This window comes from Schistocerca nitens, chromosome 1 (assembly GCF_023898315.1).
Source record: "Schistocerca nitens isolate TAMUIC-IGC-003100 chromosome 1, iqSchNite1.1, whole genome shotgun sequence".
In the NCBI taxonomy this organism is placed as follows: Eukaryota; Metazoa; Arthropoda; class Insecta; order Orthoptera; family Acrididae; genus Schistocerca; species Schistocerca nitens.
The window spans coordinates 427,411,263-427,433,260 of NC_064614.1; the positions used below are offsets into that span (position 1 = coordinate 427,411,263).

Genomic DNA, 21,998 nt, shown 5'->3' on the forward strand with positions numbered 1-21,998 from the left:
GTAGCTAACCCGCACTCCTATTTTTTTATTCATTATTAAACCTACTCCTGCATTACCCCTATTTGATTTTGTATTTATAACCCTGTAATCACCTGACCAAAAGTCTTGTTCCTCCTGCCACCGAACTTCACTAATTCCCACTATATCTAACTTTAACCTATCCATTTCCCTTTTTAAATTTTCTAACCTACCTGCCCGATTAAGGGATCTGACATTCCACGCTCTGATCCGTAGAATGCCAGTTTTCTTTCTCCTGATAACGATGTCCTCTTGAGTAGCCCCCGCCCGGAGATCCGAATGGGGGACTATTTTACCCCCGGAAAATTTTACCCAAGAGGACGCCATCATCATTTAATCATACAGCAAAGCTGCATGTCCTCGGGAAAAATTATGGCTGTAGTTTCCCCTTGCTTTCAGCCGTTCGCAGTACCAGCACAGCAAGGCAGTTTTGGTTAATGTTACAAGGCCAGATCAGTCAATCATCCAGACTGTTGCCCCTGCAACTACTGAAAAGGCTGCTGCCCCTGTTCAGGAACCACATGTTTGTCTGGCCTCTCAACAGATACCCCTCCGTTGTGGTTGCACCTACGGTACGGCCATCTGTATCGCTGAGGCACGCAAGCCTCCCCACCAACAGCAAGGTCCATGGTTCATGTAGTATTTATGTATAAAAGCTTGCAAAAAATGATCTGATAGAGTTTTGGCCAGTAATGGGTTAAAAGCGTTGCACATAATAATGTCACCTAATCTTTGCAGAGTAGGCTACGATATTCCTCCACTGTTAATAATTATAAAAATATTTTGAAGTTGTCAGATAAATACTAACAATATTAAAAAGATTTGATACACTTGCTCATATAGCACATGGAATTATAGCCTACATTCTTCACTCAGGCTTTTGAAGTAATCAGGCTTATTCAAAAAAATGTTTCAGACTTATGCATAAATAAATAAACTTTGTTTACATTAAACTAATACTTACTTTCAAATTGTTTATAACCTTTATAACCAGCAAATTTACACTTCCAACATGAACAGCCACTTGAAACCTACACAACAATGGAGAGAGAGGACAGAAAACTGGAGGGAAAACATCTGACAGAATTGTTTCATTGGCTAGCTAGGTAAAGACATGCTGTGAGTGGCTGGTTTGATTTTTAGAGGGAAACTCAAAATAGACATTTATAACAAATGTCCTTCCGTAACAAGTTTTACAAAATTAATATTTATTAAATAGTTGTTTCTCATGTGGATTTATGGTACTGAAGACATCATAATACTCTTATATTAGGAAGTTATCAAAAACAAAATTTTATATTAACTGTTCATTAATTTTATATTGAAATTATGTCAACAGTTTGTTACGGAAGGGCATTTACAATTTCGGGGGAAATTTTATGTCTTTGATAAACATACCAAATTCCTTCTTTTAATTCCAATGTATTTCTGTTAGGCTAACTTAAGTGCCCACATAGATTTTGTCACAGGATCATCAATGTGTGTGATACAAATAATAAAAATGAAATGTCCTTCCGTAACAGAAAATATTTTATTTTTTCTAAATGTGTGAGAAAAAATCACACTAATAATTTTTTTAAAAAGGAAAATGACTATAGCTGGCCAGAGTGGCCGAGCAGTTCTAGGCGCTACAGTCTGGAACCACACGACCGTTACGGTCGCAGGTTCGAATCCTGCCTCGGGCATGGATGTGTGTGATGTCCTTAGGTCAGTTAGGTTTAAGTAGTTCTAAGTTCTAGGGGACTGATGACCTCAGAAGTTAAGTCCCATAGAGCTCAGAGCCATTTTGAAAATGACTACAGCATATGAAACTACATAATTTTCTGAACAAAATAGCACAAAGATTTATGGTGATTAAAAGGTTTTTGAATTTCAGTACTTGTGGCATACAATATCATGCCCTGACCCAAATACAAAGAAGATGGCTCTTGAATGAGATTCTCACTTTGCAGCAGAGTGTGCGCTGATATGAAACTTCCTGGCACATTAAAACTGTGTGCCGGACCGAGACTCGAACTCAGGACCTTTGTCTTTCGCGAGCAAGTGCTCTACCATCTGAGCTACTCGAGCACAACTCACAACCCGTCCTGACAGCTTTACTTCTGACAGTACCTCATCTCCTACCTACCAAACTTTACAGAAGCTCTCCTGCAAACCTTGCAGAACTAGCACTCCTGAAAGAAAGGATATTGCGGAGACATGGCTTAGACACAGCCTGGGGGATGTTTCCAGAATGAGATTTTCACTCTGCAGCGGAGTGTGGGCTGATATGGTAGAGCACTTGCCCGCGAAAGGCAAAGGTCCTGAGTTTGAGTCTCGGTGTGACACACAGTTTTAATCTGCCAAGGAGTTTCAAGAAGGCTCTTCTTTTAAAGCACCAACAATTAAATTTGCATGTAACGGCCACAAGTGTCTGTAGTTTCGATAACTGATTTCTAGATATTGCTGTCCTTGAGTTCACTGTGTATTTATTCCAGAACATTTATGTAAATTGTCGGTATGTAATTTTTACACAATGTTGATTCATCTGGTATATTTAAGCAATATTTGCGCAGGAAGCCTTTGAGAATAGCATTTGTAAGTTTGCAAAGAGAAGTATTGCTTGCAATGAATGCTGCACAAACATACATGTTAAACCGACTTTTTTGGTTACCTTTGGACATATCCCTGCTACTGCAACTTGCTGTTGTCAGAAGTTGTTGTCATGGTCCTTTCTTCTATGCTCTTGCTATATGAAGACTTGTCTTGACATGCCGGTCTACTTGGAACTATTTTTTGCATGACACGTTTTTCTTGCAATCGCGACAGTATAAAACAATTCCGTCATACATAAATGTTCCAGGATGCTCAGCTATCCATGAAACGACATTTCTTTTTTCGGATGGCATGGCACCCAACACGTTACACACACACGTAGTAAACACGTTCGACTGTGTACAAGTAAATAGAAAGCTAAACTGAAATGATGGACATACTATTAAAAGCTTGTGTAGTTTAATTGTTGCCGACGCATACAGTATGACAGTGGAGGGGATTAATTGGGGACATGGGTGCAGGAGCATTGACTCTTGTCTGCCAGTTCCTGTTCCTCTTCTGTAATGATTTCTCTAGGCAATGGCCTCTCAGTTAGCGATTGCACGAAGTTCTAGGTCTCAGTCAATCTGTGAGACATCAAAACTAAATCAAGCTAGAGACCACGTCAACATTTTAAAAATATTGTTAACGTAGAGCGAGAATAGGCATCATCACTAGTTTTTAGTTAAAATATGCAATAACTGGTGGAAGGAGCCAAATACGCAAATGTATATGCAACATGAAAATGCATGTAATTCAGTCTCAAGTCAATCTCACAAAGACTCAAATTATGTGATTTCAAACAAGTAAAAATAACTGGCCAACACCAGAGAAAGACATTAATCGCCAAACACTAAAAAAAGCATATAAAATCCCTTAGGGACCTCCTGGATGACAAGTTAAAATGGAGTTAACATGTAAACTAGTCAACAAGTTTTGTTCAGCGTAGTTTGCTGTTAGAAACATCAGTCCTTGTGACCTAAAAATAAAAGTGTTTGTTTATTTTCTACATTTCACTCCCCATTGTCTCATGGAATTATCTTCTGGGACAATGTACCTAAACTAAAGCAAGTAAAGCAGACTATTCTATAGGCCATTTTAAGACTCTTGGAATTCTTATCCTGCTGCCAAATACCAGTATGTTAACTCTGTAATGACGTATGTAGCTGACAATAAAAATTAGTTCCAGCTGAACTGTGATTGCATGGATATGAACAAAGAGTTTGCTTGCTTAGCTTGTTTAAGTTTGAAACTGGTATCTGAGACTGTATAGCCGTTGATGATTTCTCCAGCATTATGACATGAAATATTAGGCACAGAATCATACCTTGGCCCACAAAACAAAGTTCATGTAGGACATAAATACTGGCTATGAAAGCCTGCATTATATTGTTGAACAAGACAATCACGACAATCACACATATGTGGTAGCCATATGTGATTGAAATACTGATCAGGAGAAACTAACTGATTAACCAAGGCTGTTAGTGCTTCCTTTTTGTCCAGAACTCCAAACTGAAGCATCAAATTCCCCCACTCAGAACATCCCAATTTTTGTCATATCAACATTGTGCAAGCTCTTCAGTTCATCAGGTGACAATGACTGCACAGAATATCTGACTCAATAAGTGTACCACTAGAAATTCTTCAAATTTTAACAGTATATTTCAAAAATATTTATCCATTATTGAGAAACACATTGAAAACTTGGTTTTTGGGTACGGTACTTGTACATGTAAAATACGTGTATAAAATTAGGCATGAGGCAAAAATGCAGTTTATAAAGTGATGTAACATCGAGAAATATGGTGTAAAGTGTCTCCATTATCATCAAAAGGCTTCTGGGATCCTCATTTTATATTACTGAAGCACATGCAAAATATTTGTGCATGTAAAATCTGATCTGAGCTGTAAAACTGTCTTTGATTTATTTCAATTGCACACATGTAAACCATCAAAATTTTACTAACCCATAAAGTTCTTGAGTGACTTGCCATTGAAAAATGCATGTGTTTAAAAGACTCTGGCTGAAAAATCAGGTACCAGTTGCTTCATTCTACCTTCCTCAGAACCTTTAAAAATGTTTCCAAAAATTTTGGCATGCAAACATATTCACACATTTTATGTTGAGAGAGGAGACAGTGGCAGTGGGAATGAGACAGAAAAGTAAAAAAATACTAGAAGATAGTACACAGTGGTTGTGGTATAGATAGCGTGAAGGAGACAATGGCAATGTGAGAGGAAGACACAGTAGCAATGAAACATAGTTGACAATGGCGGATCAGTGCTAGAAAAAGAGTGAAGGAGAGTGCCAGTGGGAGAGGAATAAAGAGAATGAGTAGGAGAAAGTGGAAGTAGATGAGAGCCAGTTATAATGAGAGACTGGGGGTATGACAATGACAAAGAAAGAGATAGTGATAGTGAGAGGAGGCAGCACCAGTGGGAAGGAATGGATGCAACAGTATCAATAAGAGAAAATAAGATGGAGACAGTGACAGTGAAAACAGAGAGTAATAGGACAGGATGAAGGAGACTGTGGCTGTGAGACACATGACAGTGACAGTTAGAGAGACTCAAAGGGATCATGACATTGAGCTGGGCTGAATGAGTGAGTGAGAAAGGGAGTGAATCTGAATGAGCAACTTAAAGTGATAGGCTAGTGAGTTTGAATGAGTTACAGTTAGGGGCGCTGATGTGTGAGAAGTGAGTTGCACCTTATAAGGAGTGTGAATATGTTCATGTGCCAAAATTTTTGGGAACATTTTTAATGGTGCTGAAGAAGACAGAATGAAGCAGCCTGTACACCACTTTTCAGTCAGAGTCTTTTAAATAGGGGCACCTTTTTGTGCTCAGATAGGAGCATTTTTTCCATTGTGACACACTATGACTCATAATTAGATACTGAAAATATGACTGATCACAATTAAATTAAACTAAGTGTGATACTTGTAACAATACTATTTAAAACTTCAAAGTGATGCTACGTACTGTTGTTTGATAGCAATTACCTAGTAAGTGACTCATGCCACATATTTTGTAGAAAATTAAGTCTGTTTATTATTGGATAAATGAATTATTAGATTGTAAAATGAGCACTGCAGATGTGGTATTAGATTTCTTTGAATAAACATTCACAAAATCTATGGTATTGTGGAAGACCATTGCATTAAAATTCATGAGATTCTTATGTGATGTTTCACATCTCATACAAACAAAATATAGCTTCTGAATGACTTGTGCATATTCATGCCACATTTTCTGACACCACATCAAAAATGTTTGAGAGGCATTACTAAATCATACTTCAATATGTTGGAGCATAATGTGAACGAATCCGTGTTTTGCTGACGTCATATCAGAAATGCTTGAGAGACATTACTATATAATATCTGGATATGCTGAAGCATGATCTGAATGAATCTTTGTTTTGTTGTATGGCTGGACACCAGCTTATAGTCAAAACAGTGAGCTAATGAAAATCAAAGTGCACCAAAAAAAAAAAAAAAAAAAAAAAATGTTGCTGGAAAAATTATGGAGAATATATTTTTGTACTCATAGTTCATAAACAGATTTTAGTACAGTGTCAGACAAAGGCTGGCTCTTTGTTTGTAGCACTGTCTGATTTTCATTCTATAAAGCACAAGAAAGCAAGATTAGCATGCCAAAAATATATTCTTACAGGAGGAAAACATTCTGATTGCACATAAGGCTGCCAGATTTCAGGGGAGAAGAGCCTCAAGACAGTGTAGGAGTATGAAATGTGCAGCAGCCTTTGCCTTTGAGTAGGAACAGTAAGAAAAGTGCTGCTAGTCATGGAAGAGGTGTAGGTTTTCAGTTACATAAGAAGTTAGACGATGATGATTATTATTATTTTTATTATTATTATTATTTACTGCTGAGGACGCTAAACAGCAAGATCGTCAACACCCTTGCATTAATGACATATCCATGAGCATGGTGAACATTTCTGAAAAAAAGGTCAATAAAATGGAAAACCAATTTTCATCCCCCCCCACAAGAAATGCAAGGTAACCCCAACAAGCTGAGCTTCAGAAAAGCACATAACAAAATACCAACAAGACACAGCAGAATATAAAACAATGGGTAAAATAACTAAAAATAGAGTTAAATAAATGCCAAATAACTGCAGCTTTATGACTACATATAAACAATGAGTGATCCAGCCACTTTGGATCGCACATCCAATATTTTGGGAAGAATTCCGGACACCACACAAAATTATGGGAGAAGTGTCAAGTCACCAGCATTTTTTAGCCAAGTGCAGGGCTGACTGGGTGTTTAGGAACTTTGTGTAAGAGCTTCACAAAAGATTATCACACTTGTGACCTTCGTGCATGCATGAGCACTGTGTGTGTGTGTGTGTGTGTGTGTGTGTGTGTGTGTGTGGGGCAAGCGTGCTCATGTTTGTACTCTAGCTCAAGATTCATTTCGAAAGCTGGACGTATTCTTTATTTTTTGTTGTGCCTGTCAATGACTCAGCCCTACTGCTTTCCAGTGAGTGGCAATCTTCAGCTCATGTTTGTACTCTAACTCAAGAAAGGATTCATTTCGAAAGTTGGAAGTATTCTTTATTTTTTGTTGTGCCTGTCAATGACTCAGCCCTTCTGCTTTCCAGTGAGTGGCTATCTTCATTCCAAAAGCATTTACTTTCCTGATAATACAAGACATGCAAAAACATCATAATCACTGATTGATAAAGTATCAGAACTCCTATTAGAGGAAACACAACTTTCAAGGATGTTTATGATTAGAAATTATGTGACCAATTAACACTGAACAAAGAGAAAACAAACAGAATGCACTTCAACACAAAGAGGGAACACAACAGTAGAACCAACTGATATATATATATATATATATATATATATATATATATATATATATATATATATATATATATATATATATATATATATATACAAAGATGATGTGACTTACCAAATGAAAGTGCTGGCAGGTCGACAGACACACAAACAAACACAAACATACACACAGAATTCAAGCTTTCGCAACAAACTGTTGCCTCATCAGGAAAGAGGGAAGGAGAGGGAAATACGAAAGGATGCAGGTTTTAAGGGAGAGGGTAAGGAGTCATTCCAATCCCGGGAGCGGAAAGACTTACCTTAGGGGGAAAAAAGGACGGGTATACACTCGCACACACACACATATCCATCCACACATATACAGACACAAGCAGACATATTTAAAAACAAAGAGTTTGGGCAGAGATGTCAGTCGAGGCAGAAGTGCAGAGGCAAAGATGTTGTTGAATGACAGGTGAGGTTTGAGTGGCTGCAACTTGAAATTAGCGGAGATTGAGGCCTGGTGGGTAACGGGAAGAGAGGATATGTTGAAGAGCAAGTTCCCATCTCCGTAGTTCGGATAGGTTGGTGTTGGTGGGAAGTATCCAGATAACCCGGACGGTGTGACACTGTGCCAAGATGTGCTGGCCGTGCACCAAGGCATGTTTAGCCACAGGGTGATCCTCATTACCAACAAACACTGTCTGCCTGTGTCCATTCATGCGAATGGACAGTTTGTTGCTGGTCATTCCCACATAGAATGCAACACAGTGTAGGCAGGTCAGTTGGTAAATCACGTGGGTGCTTTCACATGTGGCTCTGCCTTTGATCGTGTACACCTTCCGGGTTACAGGACTGGAGTAGGTGGTGGTGGGAGGGTGCATGGGACAGGTTTTACACCAGGGGCGGTTACAAGGATAGGAGCCAGAGGGTAGGGAAGGTGGTTTGGGGATTTCATAGGGATGAACTAACAGGTTACGAAGGTTAGGTGGACGGCGGAAAGACACTCTTGGTGCAGTGGGGAGGATTTCATGAAGGATGGATCTCATTTCATGGCAGGATTTGAGGAAGTCGTATCCCTGCTGGATAGCCACATTCAGAGTCTGGTCCAGTCCCGGAAAGTATCCTGTCACAAGTGGGGCACTTTCGTGGTTCTTCTGTGGGGGATTCTGTATTAACGTGCCACAGCAATGCCTGGGCGACGTGGTTACCGTCGTCGCTGGCGGCGCAGCGTTCCTGTTTATCGTTCTTTGAAGGCGATAGACATTGATCTTGCTGGACAGTTTAATAAACAACAACTAATTGGAGGCCCAAATGTATTTCGAGGACTCCGCTTGAACTTTACATGTGATGTACAAGCTGTGTTTGGAGGTAGTACATGGCTTACACTTGCAGTAGTATGGGGCAATCATTGTGATTATGGTGGCCTTGAAGCATTTCCAGATGCAAATATTCTTACATGGAAGACGTGGAGTATAGCAGAGACAACAGGACTTTTGGCTAAACAGCCGTATGGTACACTTGTTCCAAGTATGCCATTTGTGTTGGGTACTAGAAGGAAGAAGAAATTGAATGAGGAAGTGGCTCTGGGTATTTGCTTCTGTACCAGGTCAGGAGGGTAGTTGCGAGATGTGAAAGCTGTTGTCAGGTTGTTGGTGTAATGGTTCAGGGATTCCGGACTGGAGCAGATTCGTTTGCCACGAAGACCTAGGCTGTAGAGAAGGGACCATTTGATGTGGAATGGGTGGCAGCTGTCATAATGCAGGTACTGTTGCTTGTTGGTGGGTTTGATGTGGACGGACGTGTGAATCTGGCCATTGGACAGGTGGAGGTCAACGTCAAGGAAAGTGGCATGGGATTTGGAGTAGGACCAGGTGAATCTGATGGAACCAAAGGAGTTGAGGTTGGAGAGGAAATTCTGAAGTTCTTCTTCACTGTGAGTCCAGATCATGAAGATGTCATCAATAAATCTGTACCAAACTTTGGGTTGGCAGGCCTGGGTAACAAAGAAGGCTTCATCTAAGCGACCCATGAATAGGTTGGCGTACGAGGGGGCCATCCTGGTACCCATTTCTGTTCCCTTTAATTGTTGGTATGTCTGGCCTTCAAAAGTGAAGAAGTTGTGGGTCAGGATGAAGCTGGCTAAGGTGATGATGAAAGAGGTTTTAGGTAGGGTGGCAGGTGATCGGCGTGAAAGGAGATCCATCCTTCATGAAATCCTCCCCACTCCACCAAGAGTGTCTTTCCGCCGTCCACCTAACCTTCGTAACCTGTTAGTTCATCCCTATGAAATCCCCAAACCACCTTCCCTACCCTCTGGCTCCTATCCTTGTAACTGCCCCCGGTGTAAAACCTGTCCCATGCACCCTCCCACCACCACCTACTCCAGTCCTGTAACCTGGAAGGTGTACACGATCAAAGGCAGAGCCACATGTGAAAGCACCCAAGTGATTTACCAACTGACCTGCCTACACTGTGATGCATTCTATGTGGGAATGACCAGCAACAAACTGTCCATTCACATGAATGGACACAGGCAGACAGTGTTTGTTGGTAATGAGGATCACCCTGTGGCTAAACATGCCTTGGTGCACGGCCAGCACATCTTGGCACAGGGTCACACCGTTCGGGTTATCTGGATACTTCCCACCAACACCAACCTAACCGAACTACGGAGATGGGAACTTGCTCTACAATATATCCTCTCTTCCCATTACCCACCAGGCCTCAATCTCCGCTAATTTCAAGTTGCCGCCACTCATACATCACCTGTCATTCAACATCATCTTTGCCTCTTCACTTCTGCCTCGACTGACATCTCTGCCCAAACTCTTTGTCTTTAAATATGTCTGCTTGTGTCTGTATATGTGTGGATGGATATGTGTGTGTGTGTGCAAGTGTATACCCGTCCTTTTTTCCCCCTAAGGTAAGTCTTTCCGCTCCCGGGATTGGAATGACTCCTTACCCTCTCCCTTAAAACCCACATCCTTTCGTCTTTCCCTCTCCTTCCCCTCTTTCCTGATGAGGCAACAGTTTGTTGCGAAAGCTTGAATTTTGTGTGTGTGTTTGTGTTTGTTTGTGTGTCTATCGACCTGCCAGTGCTTTCGTTCGGTAAGTCACATCATCTTTGTTTTTAGATATATTTTTCCCACGTGGAATGTTTCCCTCTATATATATATATATATATATATATATATATATATATATATATATATATATATATATATATATATATACTTCTCCACAATTTCAGTGCAGTAATGTGTTCATTGTAAATAAGTGTGTGTGTATGTGTGTGTGTGTGTGTGTGTGTGTGTGTGTGTAAGTACAATCTAACTTCTGGACCATTTCAGTGTAGTAATGTGCTCATTGTAAATAAGTATTATAGTAGTTGTATTACACGTTTACACGTATTTTACCTTATAAATAAATTGAAAAAAAAAATTTATTTTAAATTCAATGCAATAGTATTTGTAAAATGATTCTTTCATATAATGTTCATTAAAAAATTATTTGTTTGAGTTATAAATATTTGTCTTGTATTGTTGTTTTTCTGACATGTTCTACATCCTGGAGGACCTCCTCACTACGGATCAATTGGAACGAAAGTAAATCTAATCTAATCTAATCTAATCTAATCAATTGTTGCATATACACTCCTGGAAATGGAAAAAAGAACACATTGACACCGGTGTGTCAGACCCACCATACTTGCTCCGGACACTGCGAGAGGGCTGTACAAGCAATGATCACACGCACGGCACAGCGGACACACCAGGAACCGCGATGTTGGCCGTCGAATGGCGCTAGCTGCGCAGCATTTGTGCACCGCCGCCGTCAGTGTCAGCCAGTTTGCCGTGGCATACGGAGCTCCATCGCAGTCTTTAACACTGGTAGCATGCCGCGACAGCGTGGACGTGAACCGTATGTGCAGTTGACGGACTTTGAGCGAGGGCATATAGTGGGCATGCGGGAGGCCGGGTGGACGTACCGCCGAATTGCTCAACACGTGGGGCGTGAGGTCTCCACAGTACATCGATGTTGTCGCCAGTGGTCGGTGGAAGGTGCACGTGCCCGTCGACCTGGGACCGGACCGCAGCGACGCACGGATGCACGCCAAGACCGTAGGGTCCTACGTAGTGCCGTAGGGGACCGCACCGCCACTTCCCAGCAAATTAGGGACACTGTTGCTCCTGGGGTATCGGCGAGGACCATTCGCAACCGTCTCCATGAAGCTGGGCTACGGTCCCGCACACCGTTAGGCCGTCTTCCGCTCACGCCCCAACATCGTGCAGCCCGCCTCCAGTGGTGTCACGACAGGCGTGAATGGAGGGACGAATGGAGACGTGTCGTCTTCAGCGATGAGAGTTGCTTCTGCCTTGGTGCCAATGATGGTCGTATGCGTGTTTGGCACCGTGCAGGTGAGCGCCACAATCAGGACTGCATACGACCGAGGCACACAGGGCCAACACCCGGCATCATGGTGTGGGGAGCGATCTCCTACACTGGCCGTACACCACTGGTGATCGTCGAGGGGACACTGAATAGTGCACGGTACATCCAAACCGTCATCGAACCCATCGTTCTACCATTCCTAGACCAGCAAGGGAACTTGCTGTTCCAACAGGACAATGCACGTCCGCATGTATCCCGTGCCACCCAACGTGCTCTAGAAGGTGTAAGTCAACTACCCTGGCCAGCAAGATCTCCGGATCTGTCCCCCATTGAGCGGTCTGCACGTCCAGCACGAACGCTGGTCCAACTGAGGCGCCAGGTGGAAATGGCATGGCAAGCTGTTCCACAGGACTACATCCAGCATCTCTATGATCGTCTCCATGGGAGAATAGCAGCCTGCATTGCTGTGAAAGGTGGATATACACTGTCCTAGTGCCGACATTGTGCATGCTCTGTTGCCTGTGTCTATGTGCTTGTGGTTCTGTCAGTGTGATCATGTGATGTATCTGACCCCAGGAATGTGTCAATAAAGTTTCCCCTTCCTGGGACAATGAATTCACGGTGTTCTTATTTCAATTTCGAGGAGTGTAGATTTTATAACAAACACAAAGTGTTAGGGATTAAAATTGTCAGTTAACATAGAATGAACACACAAAGATGCTAACAAAAAGGAATACCATCAGCATGTTTTGGTCTTAGGTTTCAAGCATCTATTTGTAACATTCAGTATCTTGTGGTGACATAATGTTGCAGCATACACTCAGTTGTTACCTACTGGATTCTTTTCTGGGACGCGAATGCAAAAAAAATCGATATAGCTTTTATAGTGCAGAAAAGTATCTTAAGATTGATAACTAGAAGTAATCATTAGGCTCACTGTAAAGAACTTTTAAAAAACTGTGTGTACTTACTGCACCAACGAATACATCTACCAATCCGCTGTGCATACCGGGGAAAACATTTCACTAATAGTTCCGTACATAACCATGACACAAGATTTGGTTACAGTGTGTAAACTATATACAAAAGGTCCATAGCCACTTTGTTGCCTAGACATTTCTGTTTTCTGAAACTGGTCTCTAGGTTGGCAATTTTCACCAAATGAAAAAGTTACCTGCTCTATAAATGAATATTGAACAGAGTTCAGAGCACACTTTTTTTCATGCAGAACATAAATAACTGGTTTCTCCTTTAAATAAACATTGAATTATTGGGGTCATCTGCTAAGAAAAATTCTATTTTAATTTTTTTAATACCCCACTTTTTTATCCACATCATTAATTTTCCTTTTCAACATCACCTCCTCCCTTGCAAAGTGCTCTCTCTCTCTCTCTCTCTCTCTCTATCTATCTATCTCTATCTCCCTGTCTGTCTGTCTGTCTCTAACATTTGTTAATTTCAGTAGCAGACAGGTTTCTGCTGCTGTGCTAATAAAATGTCTCAGAATTTTAAAGTTAATGGCTGAGGAATACATGAAATTCTCTGTAAATTACGTAATTGTTAACCTAAATTTGCCTCTTTCTTCGTAACATAAAATTAAGGTACATCTCTTTCAAACCACTGAGCTAACATTAATAAACACATAAAAAAAGTTTTGCATCACCTTGGTTCCAAGAGTTCCAGAATCTGTACAGAAAATTGGAATAGAGATCAACATAAACATCATTTCCGCCCTTTTTATAGCTCATCAAAACCATACATTGAATGTTGTACTACCATACACCGAGACCTTCAGATGTGTGGTCCAGATTGCTGTACCTCTAATACCCAGTAGCACATCCTCTTGCATTGATGCATATCTGTATCTGTTGTGGCATACTATCCACAAGTTGATCAAGGCATTGTTGGGTCCTGATTGTCCCACTCCTAAACGGCGATTCGGTGTAGATCCCTCAGAGTGGTTGGTGGGTCACATTGCCCATAAACAGCCCTTTTCAATCTATCCCAGGCATATTCGATAGGGTTCATGTCTGGAGAAAATGCTGACCACTCTAGTCGAGCACCTACTGAAATAGCTAAAGTAGAATTAAAAGATGCATTTTATACAGAGCTTAACGGAGTTCTTAGACAAACAAATTCTAGGCACATAAAAATTTTAATGGTTGACTTGAACACAAAAGTTGGGTCAGAAAATGAAGGGCTTGAACATACCATGGGTGTGCATGGTGTGGGGATCAGGAATCTAAATGGTGAATTGTTGACAGATACGTGCGCTGAACATGACCTAGTCATTGGAGGTGCATTGTTTCCACATTGTAACTGTCATAAGATAATGTAGGTTTCTCCAGACCACATTACCAAAAATCAAATAGACCACACAGTCATAAGCTGCAAGTTCTGGCACTCTCTGTTAGATGTCAGAAACAGAAGAGGAGCAGACATTGGAAGTGACCACCACCTAGTTTTTGCGGAATTCAGACTGAAGATAGTGGCAAATAGAACCAAGTTCAATCACAAGTGCAAGAAAAAAGATGTGACTAGGTTAAATGACCAACAGATCAAAGAAACATTTGCCCTTGAACTACAAAACAGATTCCAGGTCCTCTCTGAACAAAACTTTATGGAAGAGGGAACTGAAACATGTTGGCAAAAAATCAAAGAGTTATTCAGATGTGGAAGAAATAATCTTAGGATTTAAGGCACATCAAAGGAAGGAATGGATCTCCGATGCTTCATGGAATGAAATCAGCCACAGGAAAGAACTAAAACTTAAGTTAAATCTTTGTAAGACAAGAGCGGAGAAGAGCAAAGTGCATAAAGAATACATGGAGGCGAACAAAAAAGTGAAAATATGGCTACGTCAAAATAAAAGGAAATGGATGGATGAGCAAGCAAAATTAGCAGAATAGGCAGCAAGACAAGGAAATATGAAAGAGCTCTACAATATAACCAAATGGTTGTTAATGAAGAACTTCAGATGTGAAGGACTAGATAAGAACAAGGATGGGGTAATGCTTACAACTCAACAGGCACAGCTACAGAGATGGGGGGAACACTTCAAGGAACTGTTAAATTGTGAAGACAACCAAGAGGAACAGGTAAGAGATGTTCCAGAGGAAGTCGAAGAATATCGAGATATAAATTTGCAGTGCCCCACAATGGACGAAATTAGGATGGTTTTGAAAACACTAAAGAATACAAAGGCTTCACGCCTAGACAACACAACACTGGAGCTCTTAAAAGCCAATATTGAAAGTACTGTTAAAATGCTCCATCCCTTGCTGAAGCATATTTGGCTTGAAGAGAAATCTCCAAAGAAGTGGAAAAATGGTTTGGTGGTAAAACTCCCAAAAAAGGGAAATTTGTCAGACTGTAACAACTGGCGTGGTATTACATTGTTGTCAATACCCAGTAAGGTCCTCACCAGAATTATTTTAAACAGAATTAAAGAGTCTCTTGAAAAGCAACTGCATAAAGAACAGGCCAGTTTTAGGGCACAATGAAGTTGTGTTGATATTATTAACACTCTAAGGATCATTTTAGAGCAAAACAAAGAATTCCAAGCAACCATGTACCTGGCATTCATTGATTTTCAAAAGGCCTTTGATTCCGTGAAACGTAAAGTGCTCTGGCAGGTGTTGCGAAAGTATGGCATACCACAGAAGATCTTAAACATCATAAAATATCTATATGATGGCTACAAATGTTGCGTACTCCACAAGGGAAATATGACAGAGCCCATAAAAGTAACAACTGGAGTCTGGCAGGGTTGCATTTTATTGCCAACACTTTTTCATCTTATTCTAGACTCAGTTATGAGAAGAGTCATAGCAGGCAGGACACGAGGAAGCTAGTTAGGGATCCATGAATGTCTGGAGGATTTGGATTCTGCAGACAACATAGTTTTATTAGCTCAAAGGCTGACTGATATGCAAGCTAAATTAAACTTGCTGAAACAAGAAGCAGAGACTGCTGGCCTCAAGATAAATACAGTTAAAACAATGGAAATGAGACTAAATTCAGGGAACATGGAGTTACCACTGTTAATAGGGGAGCAGCGGGTGGAGACTGTCAGTTCATTCCTGTATCTGGGTAGTACAGTGATGGAAGATGGTGGAGCTGGAGATGACGTGAAAAACCACATTAAAAAGGCAAATGCTGCCTTCATAAAATTGTATCCAATATGGAAAAATAGAAATATTGTGTACAAAACAAAAATCCGTATTTTTAATGCAAATGTGAAGGCTGTCCTTCTGTACTCCAGTGAAAGCTGGAAAATGAATAAAAAGATAACATCCCAGTTACAAAGCTTCACAAATAGATGTCTTCGATGCATCATGACTATGTATCTGGTGGCCAGAAAAAATATGTAATGAGGAGCTCTGGCGAATAACAAACCAGATACCTATAGAAGACCAGATACGAGAGAGAAAGTGGGGTTGGTTGGGGCACACCTCGAGAAAAGCTGATGGAGCCATCGAGGAAAAAGCATTGGAATGGAATCCCCAGGGAACAAGGAAGAGAGGAAGACCTAAGAGCACATGGAAGAGAACACTGGAAAGGGAAGCAAAAAGAGTTGGCAAGACCTGGGCAGAATTGAGGCAATGACCAAAGACAGAGACAGATGGCGAGTTCTCCTGGAGCCCTATGCCCCCACAGGGGCCAAAGTAATTAAGTCAAGTAAGTCTACTTGAGCAATGTCATTATCCTGAAGGAAGTAATTCACAAGATGTGCATGATGGGGGCGCAAATTGTCGGCCATGAAGACATATACCCCGGCAATATGCTGCCGATACGGTTGCACTATCGGTCAGAGGATGGCATTCACTTATCATACAGCCATTTGGCCCACTGCATGACCACCAGCAGTGTACATCGGCCCCACATAATGCCACCCCAAAACAGCAGGGAACCTCCAACTTGCTCCACTCGCTGGACAGTGTGTCTAAGGCAATCAGCCTGATCGGCTTGCCTCCAAACACGTCTCCGACGGTTGTCTGGTTGAAGGCATATGAGACACTCATAAGTGAAGAGAACATGATGCTAATCTTGAGTGGTCCATTCGGCATGTTGTTGGGCCCATCTGTACCGCGCTGCATGGTGTGGTTGCAAAGATGGACCTCGCCACGGACATCGGGAATGAAGGTGCGCATCATGCATCCTATTGCACACAGTTTGAGTCATAACATGATGTCCTGTGGCTGCACAAAAAGCATTATTCAACATGATGGCGTTGCTGTCAGGGTTCCTCCAAGCCATAATCCATATGTAGTGGTCATCCACTGCAGTAGTAGCTCTTTGGAGCCTGAGTGAGGCATGTCATCGACAGTTCCAGTCTCTCTGTATATCCTCCATGTCCAATCAACATCGCTATGGTTCACTCTGAGATGCCCGGACACTTCCATTGTTGAGAGCCCTTCCTGGCACAAAGTAACAATGCAGATGGTATTGACCGTTTAGGCACGGTTGAACTGCAGACAATACGAGCCGTGTACATACTTCCTGGTGGAATGACTGAAACTGATCAGCAGTTGGACCCCTCTGTCTAATAAGTGCTGCTTATGCATGGTTGTTTACATCTTTGGGTGTATTTAGTGACATCTCTGAACAGTCAAAGGGACTGTGTCTGTGATACAATATCCACAGTCAATTTCTATCTTCAGGAGTTCTGGGAACTGGGGTGACGCAAAACTTTTTTTGATGTGTGTATAATCATACAACAGATTTCATCAAATACTAGACAGGGGTGCATTGGCTCTATTGACCAGCTGAAATTTCAGAATGAAAAATATTTACACATATGTGATTTAAAATGAAACAAGGTTCTAATTAAGTGTTTCATGTATAATTCTAATCATATGCAAACACTCTAGATATAACTGATGGCTATCAAATAACTATAATGCTGATGCACATTGTCCAATACAGAACTACAAAGAAACTAAAATTATGGCTCCTGAACAATCCTGTAAATTCAATAGATGAGTTTCTAGATTTAGTACACTCATATTATGGAAGACAATCTACAAGAAAATATGTGAATCTCAGATCTTAGACTGTGTCACAAACTGTAAATATTTGAATCTCAGATCTGAATACTGTGTCACAAACTGTAAATTCCTGGATCTATGTATTCCAATAGCAAACTAGTTTTACATATAGTCCATATATGCAACACTGTTCCCTCAATTAAATTTAGAAAAAGTTGTGTAGATAATAATGCCACGCAATAATATGTAACTCAATAAGTAAGGCTCTGACTTATCCAGAAGACTGGAACAAAGAAAACTTTTTTTGTAATAAGTTGATGTTGGATCATAATAAATAAATGTTAGTTAAAATTGGATGGGTAGACTGAAAATCAAATGAGAACAGTTTTCTTTAACAGATCTACCTAGTTATACCTCATGGACCAATTCAAATCTTTAACTAACCACTGATTGTTCTTTGTCGCTGCCAAACTCAAAGAATTTGTCTTGTACAAAACTGGGCACTTGTTCTTTCTGGAGACTGCTCTTCCAGTATAAGCATTTGAACACAGCCCAGTTTCAAATTGTCACAAACATAAAAATACAGCAAATATTCCAGTAAGGAGTAAAAACAAATAAATCTGTGTTGTATTATTCTTAACTCAATGCCTTCAAAAAAGATGTAAAATAAAAAGAAGGAAGCAATCACAGGTAATTAAATAAGTAGCATACATTTTATACACACATCAAAAAAAGTTTTGCATCATCCCTGTTTCCACAACTCCTGAATACATATGCTGACTGTGGATATTGTATCACAGACACAGTACCATTGACTGTTCAGAGATGTCACTAAACACATCCAAAGATTTAAGCAACCAAGCATGAGCAGGGCCTATTATAATGGTGGGGGCCCAACAGCCGATCAGTTCCAGTCATTCCACCAGGAAGGAGGTACACGGCTCGAGTTGTCTGTAGTTCAACCATGCCTAGACGGTCAATACTGCGGTTCAGTCATGTCTGCATTGTTATTTTGTGCCAGGAAGGACTCTCAACAAGGGAAGTGTCCAGGCACCTCAGAGTGGACATGCAAGAGGACATGCTACTGGGCATTAGAGGTACCGGTGTGTACAGCAATCTGGATCACTACCTCTGAAGGTCTCGCTGTATGGTGGTACAGCATGCAGTGTGTGGTTTTCATGAGCAATAAAAAGGGCGGAAATGATGTTTATGTTGATCTCTAGTCCAGTTTTCTATACAGGTTCCGGAACTCTCTGAACCGAAGTGACGCAAAACTTTTTTTGGTGTGTGTATAATTATACCATTCAGTATCAGTTAATAATTGAGTCATTTACAACCTGAATAATGACTTTTTTACAGGGCCACTCTGGTTCAAGCCCAATGAACCTCATCCACTCTTCTTGCCTTAGGACAAAGTCAAGAGCAAAGTAAACTCCGCGCCCTGTTGCTTCCACGCGGCCATTTATACCACCTTGATCTATAGGCTTCCCAGTGGCTACTGACAATGCAGCTAGATCACTGTAACCTATGAAAATTAGGACAAAGGATTACATACTAACAGATTTGATGTTAATATTGTCAAATTCATGGAACAAGACAAATATTGACATTAGCATCTACAACACTCCAGATAACTATCTGTGTTCGTTAATCTGCACAATATCATAACTTTGTTACCTAGTATTACAAAGAGAATTTAATGATGATTTTAGCAGTCTGAAAATATGTTTAATCATATTTACTGGAATTAAGTGAACACTATACGACAGAATGATTACTCATTCACAGCATGGCATTCTGCCAGGTACATGCAAATAGGGAACTTCACAGCAATGAGTTGGTAGGTAAGTCAACTAAAGGATTTTCTCAAAGAAACTTGTTTGCAAAGTAAGTAGTACATGCAGCAACCCTGTTGCTATATATCTGCAATGACAACTGAAAATTCGATCTAGAATTAGTCTAGATTAGATGAATTCTTCATTGCATGGATTGATGTTGAGGAGATTCTTGTGAATGTGGAACATTATGTGCAATTAATAAAACAATAAGACGATAATAATGACGATAATGATAATACATTCAGAAAATGAACTGGTCCTGTTTCGAATTTCATCAAAGGAGTAGAAAGAGTTGGCTCTACGTAGGTTCCTATGGTTATAGTCAAGTTATTGAAAATGGGTCTTACTGAATAGTGGATTAATTCTTGGACTTAAATGCCTTCAGGTCTTTATGTTGATTGTTCTTGTTCATAGTACTGATTTTGTGAAATGAGCTGATTGTTGGAACAGAAGATATACTATTTATTACTTACAATGAATTTCACTAATTAACAAATATGCTGAGAAGCATTAGATAGTACACCTGGTTCTCTGAACAGGCTTCTACATGCTTTTCACGAAATCACAGCACAAATAATGCATATTACATGCTTTTGGACTCTGAAAAATTTTGTTTCACTTGAAGAGTTACTGCAAAATATGATGGGACCTACCATATGACCCTATGGGATGAAAGCAAGCATAGAATGACATCTTTTTTATTTATAACAATATTGTGAAAAGAATAGATTGCTACTCATCACATAGAGGAACTGAGTTGCAGATAGGCACAATCGAAACACCATTAAACATTTAAGCTTCCGGCCAAAAGGGCTTCTTCAGTAATTGAAAGTACACACACATTCAGCAAAGCACAACTCACACTCACATAGGGCCACTGTCTCCAACAGTCTCGCAACAGCGGCCAGAAACAGTCACCATGTATGAGCGAGTTGTGCATGTGTGAATGTGTGTGTGCTTCCTATTTCTGAAGAAGGCCTTTGGGCAGGAAGCTTAAATATTTAGTATCTATTGGTTGTGCCTGTCTGGAACTCAGTGCCTCCTCTACGTGGTGGGTAGCTATCCATCAACTTCATGAAACTGTTGTTGTTCCATCCTCGACTTTCCACTGTCAGCTTTCTTATTTTTAAGTTTATTTTTATGTCTGATGACATTTGTGTTACAAATAATTATTTTTTTACACACTTCAACACTTCATCGTATGTTCCTCCAAGTGAATTTATTATGAAGTTGTAATCCCAGGAATTTTACATTGTCCACCTCTTTCATCTGCACTTCTTCATACTTTATGCATATGCTGTATGGAAACCTTTTACACATTCTGAACTGCTTGTAGTGTGTCTTTTCATAAGTTGATGGCAGTGAGTTGGTTATAGACAATTTATTAATAACTATGAAAATGTCATTAGCAGTCCTTTCTAGATCTATGTTCAATTTACTTTTTTTTGCAGTCTGCAAACAAAACAAACTTTTTATGTGGCAATATAACTAATGATAGGTCATCAATGTATACAAGAAAATGCAATGGCCCCATGCTGAACACTATTACAATTACTTCCCAATCTTTGCACGATATGACTTGATCTATTTTACAGCACTGCCAGTGACACCATATTTTTCTGATTTCCTTTAAAGGTTATATTGGTTCATGCAGTGAAATTCCTTTAGCTATTCATAGAAAATACCTGTAGTCTGTAATTTACTATCCAATAAATTCAGTACATTCTCACTACATGTGCAAATAGCCTCGTCAATATTAAAACCCTTCAGGTCCTGGACTCAAACCTTTCTTTGATTTTAAAAGACAAGGAACTGGTCCTGTATGTTTTGGTCTGATTGCATTCATACTATTGCAGCAGGAATGAACATAAACCAGTGCGGATGACAAACTTTATCTCATAATTACACCAATGAAAAAAATAAATAAAATAAAAAACAGATAATTATTCATATCATTACTGTCTATAAGTAGTGAAGAACCAACGTAATGATTGTCCATTTACAACATAAATTTATCACTAATATAAGATAAGCAAATAATTTGTTTTACTTATCCTTAGAAAATATTTTTTCTACATACATATATGCATTAATTGTAGCAGAGGTACATAAGAGTAATAAAAAATGGATATACACATAAAAGTCATGATACAGACATATATGCACTATTTGTCCCTGAAGTAAATAAGGCAAGATTAACATGTTGACCACCACATGAATTGTTACAGCATGCAGGTGCTGAAAGGTGCTGAAACAAACATTTGTGGCAACCATCAACTGCTAGTAACAGCCGCCTGCCAAGTGCAGAGGAAATTGTCTTTGGACTTGGTGTTCATTGGTCGTTGTGTGCTTTTGTACTC

The 21,998-nt window shown here is 40.2% G+C and overlaps 1 protein-coding gene across 1 annotated transcript in view; it reads right to left on the bottom strand.

Annotated features, from left to right (window-relative positions):
• Positions 1-6,144: 6,144 nt before the first annotated feature.
• LOC126251755 (glutamate dehydrogenase 2, mitochondrial-like) overlaps positions 6,145-21,998 on the bottom strand; it is a 99,374-nt gene continuing 83,520 nt past the window's right edge. Inside the window, exons 4-5 of the mRNA XM_049952408.1 lie at positions 19,135-19,325; positions 6,145-6,222 (exon numbers count right to left, since the gene is read on the bottom strand). Coding sequence (XP_049808365.1) covers positions 6,145-6,222; positions 19,135-19,325 — 269 coding nt within the window. The remainder of the gene's footprint in view (positions 6,223-19,134; positions 19,326-21,998) is intronic.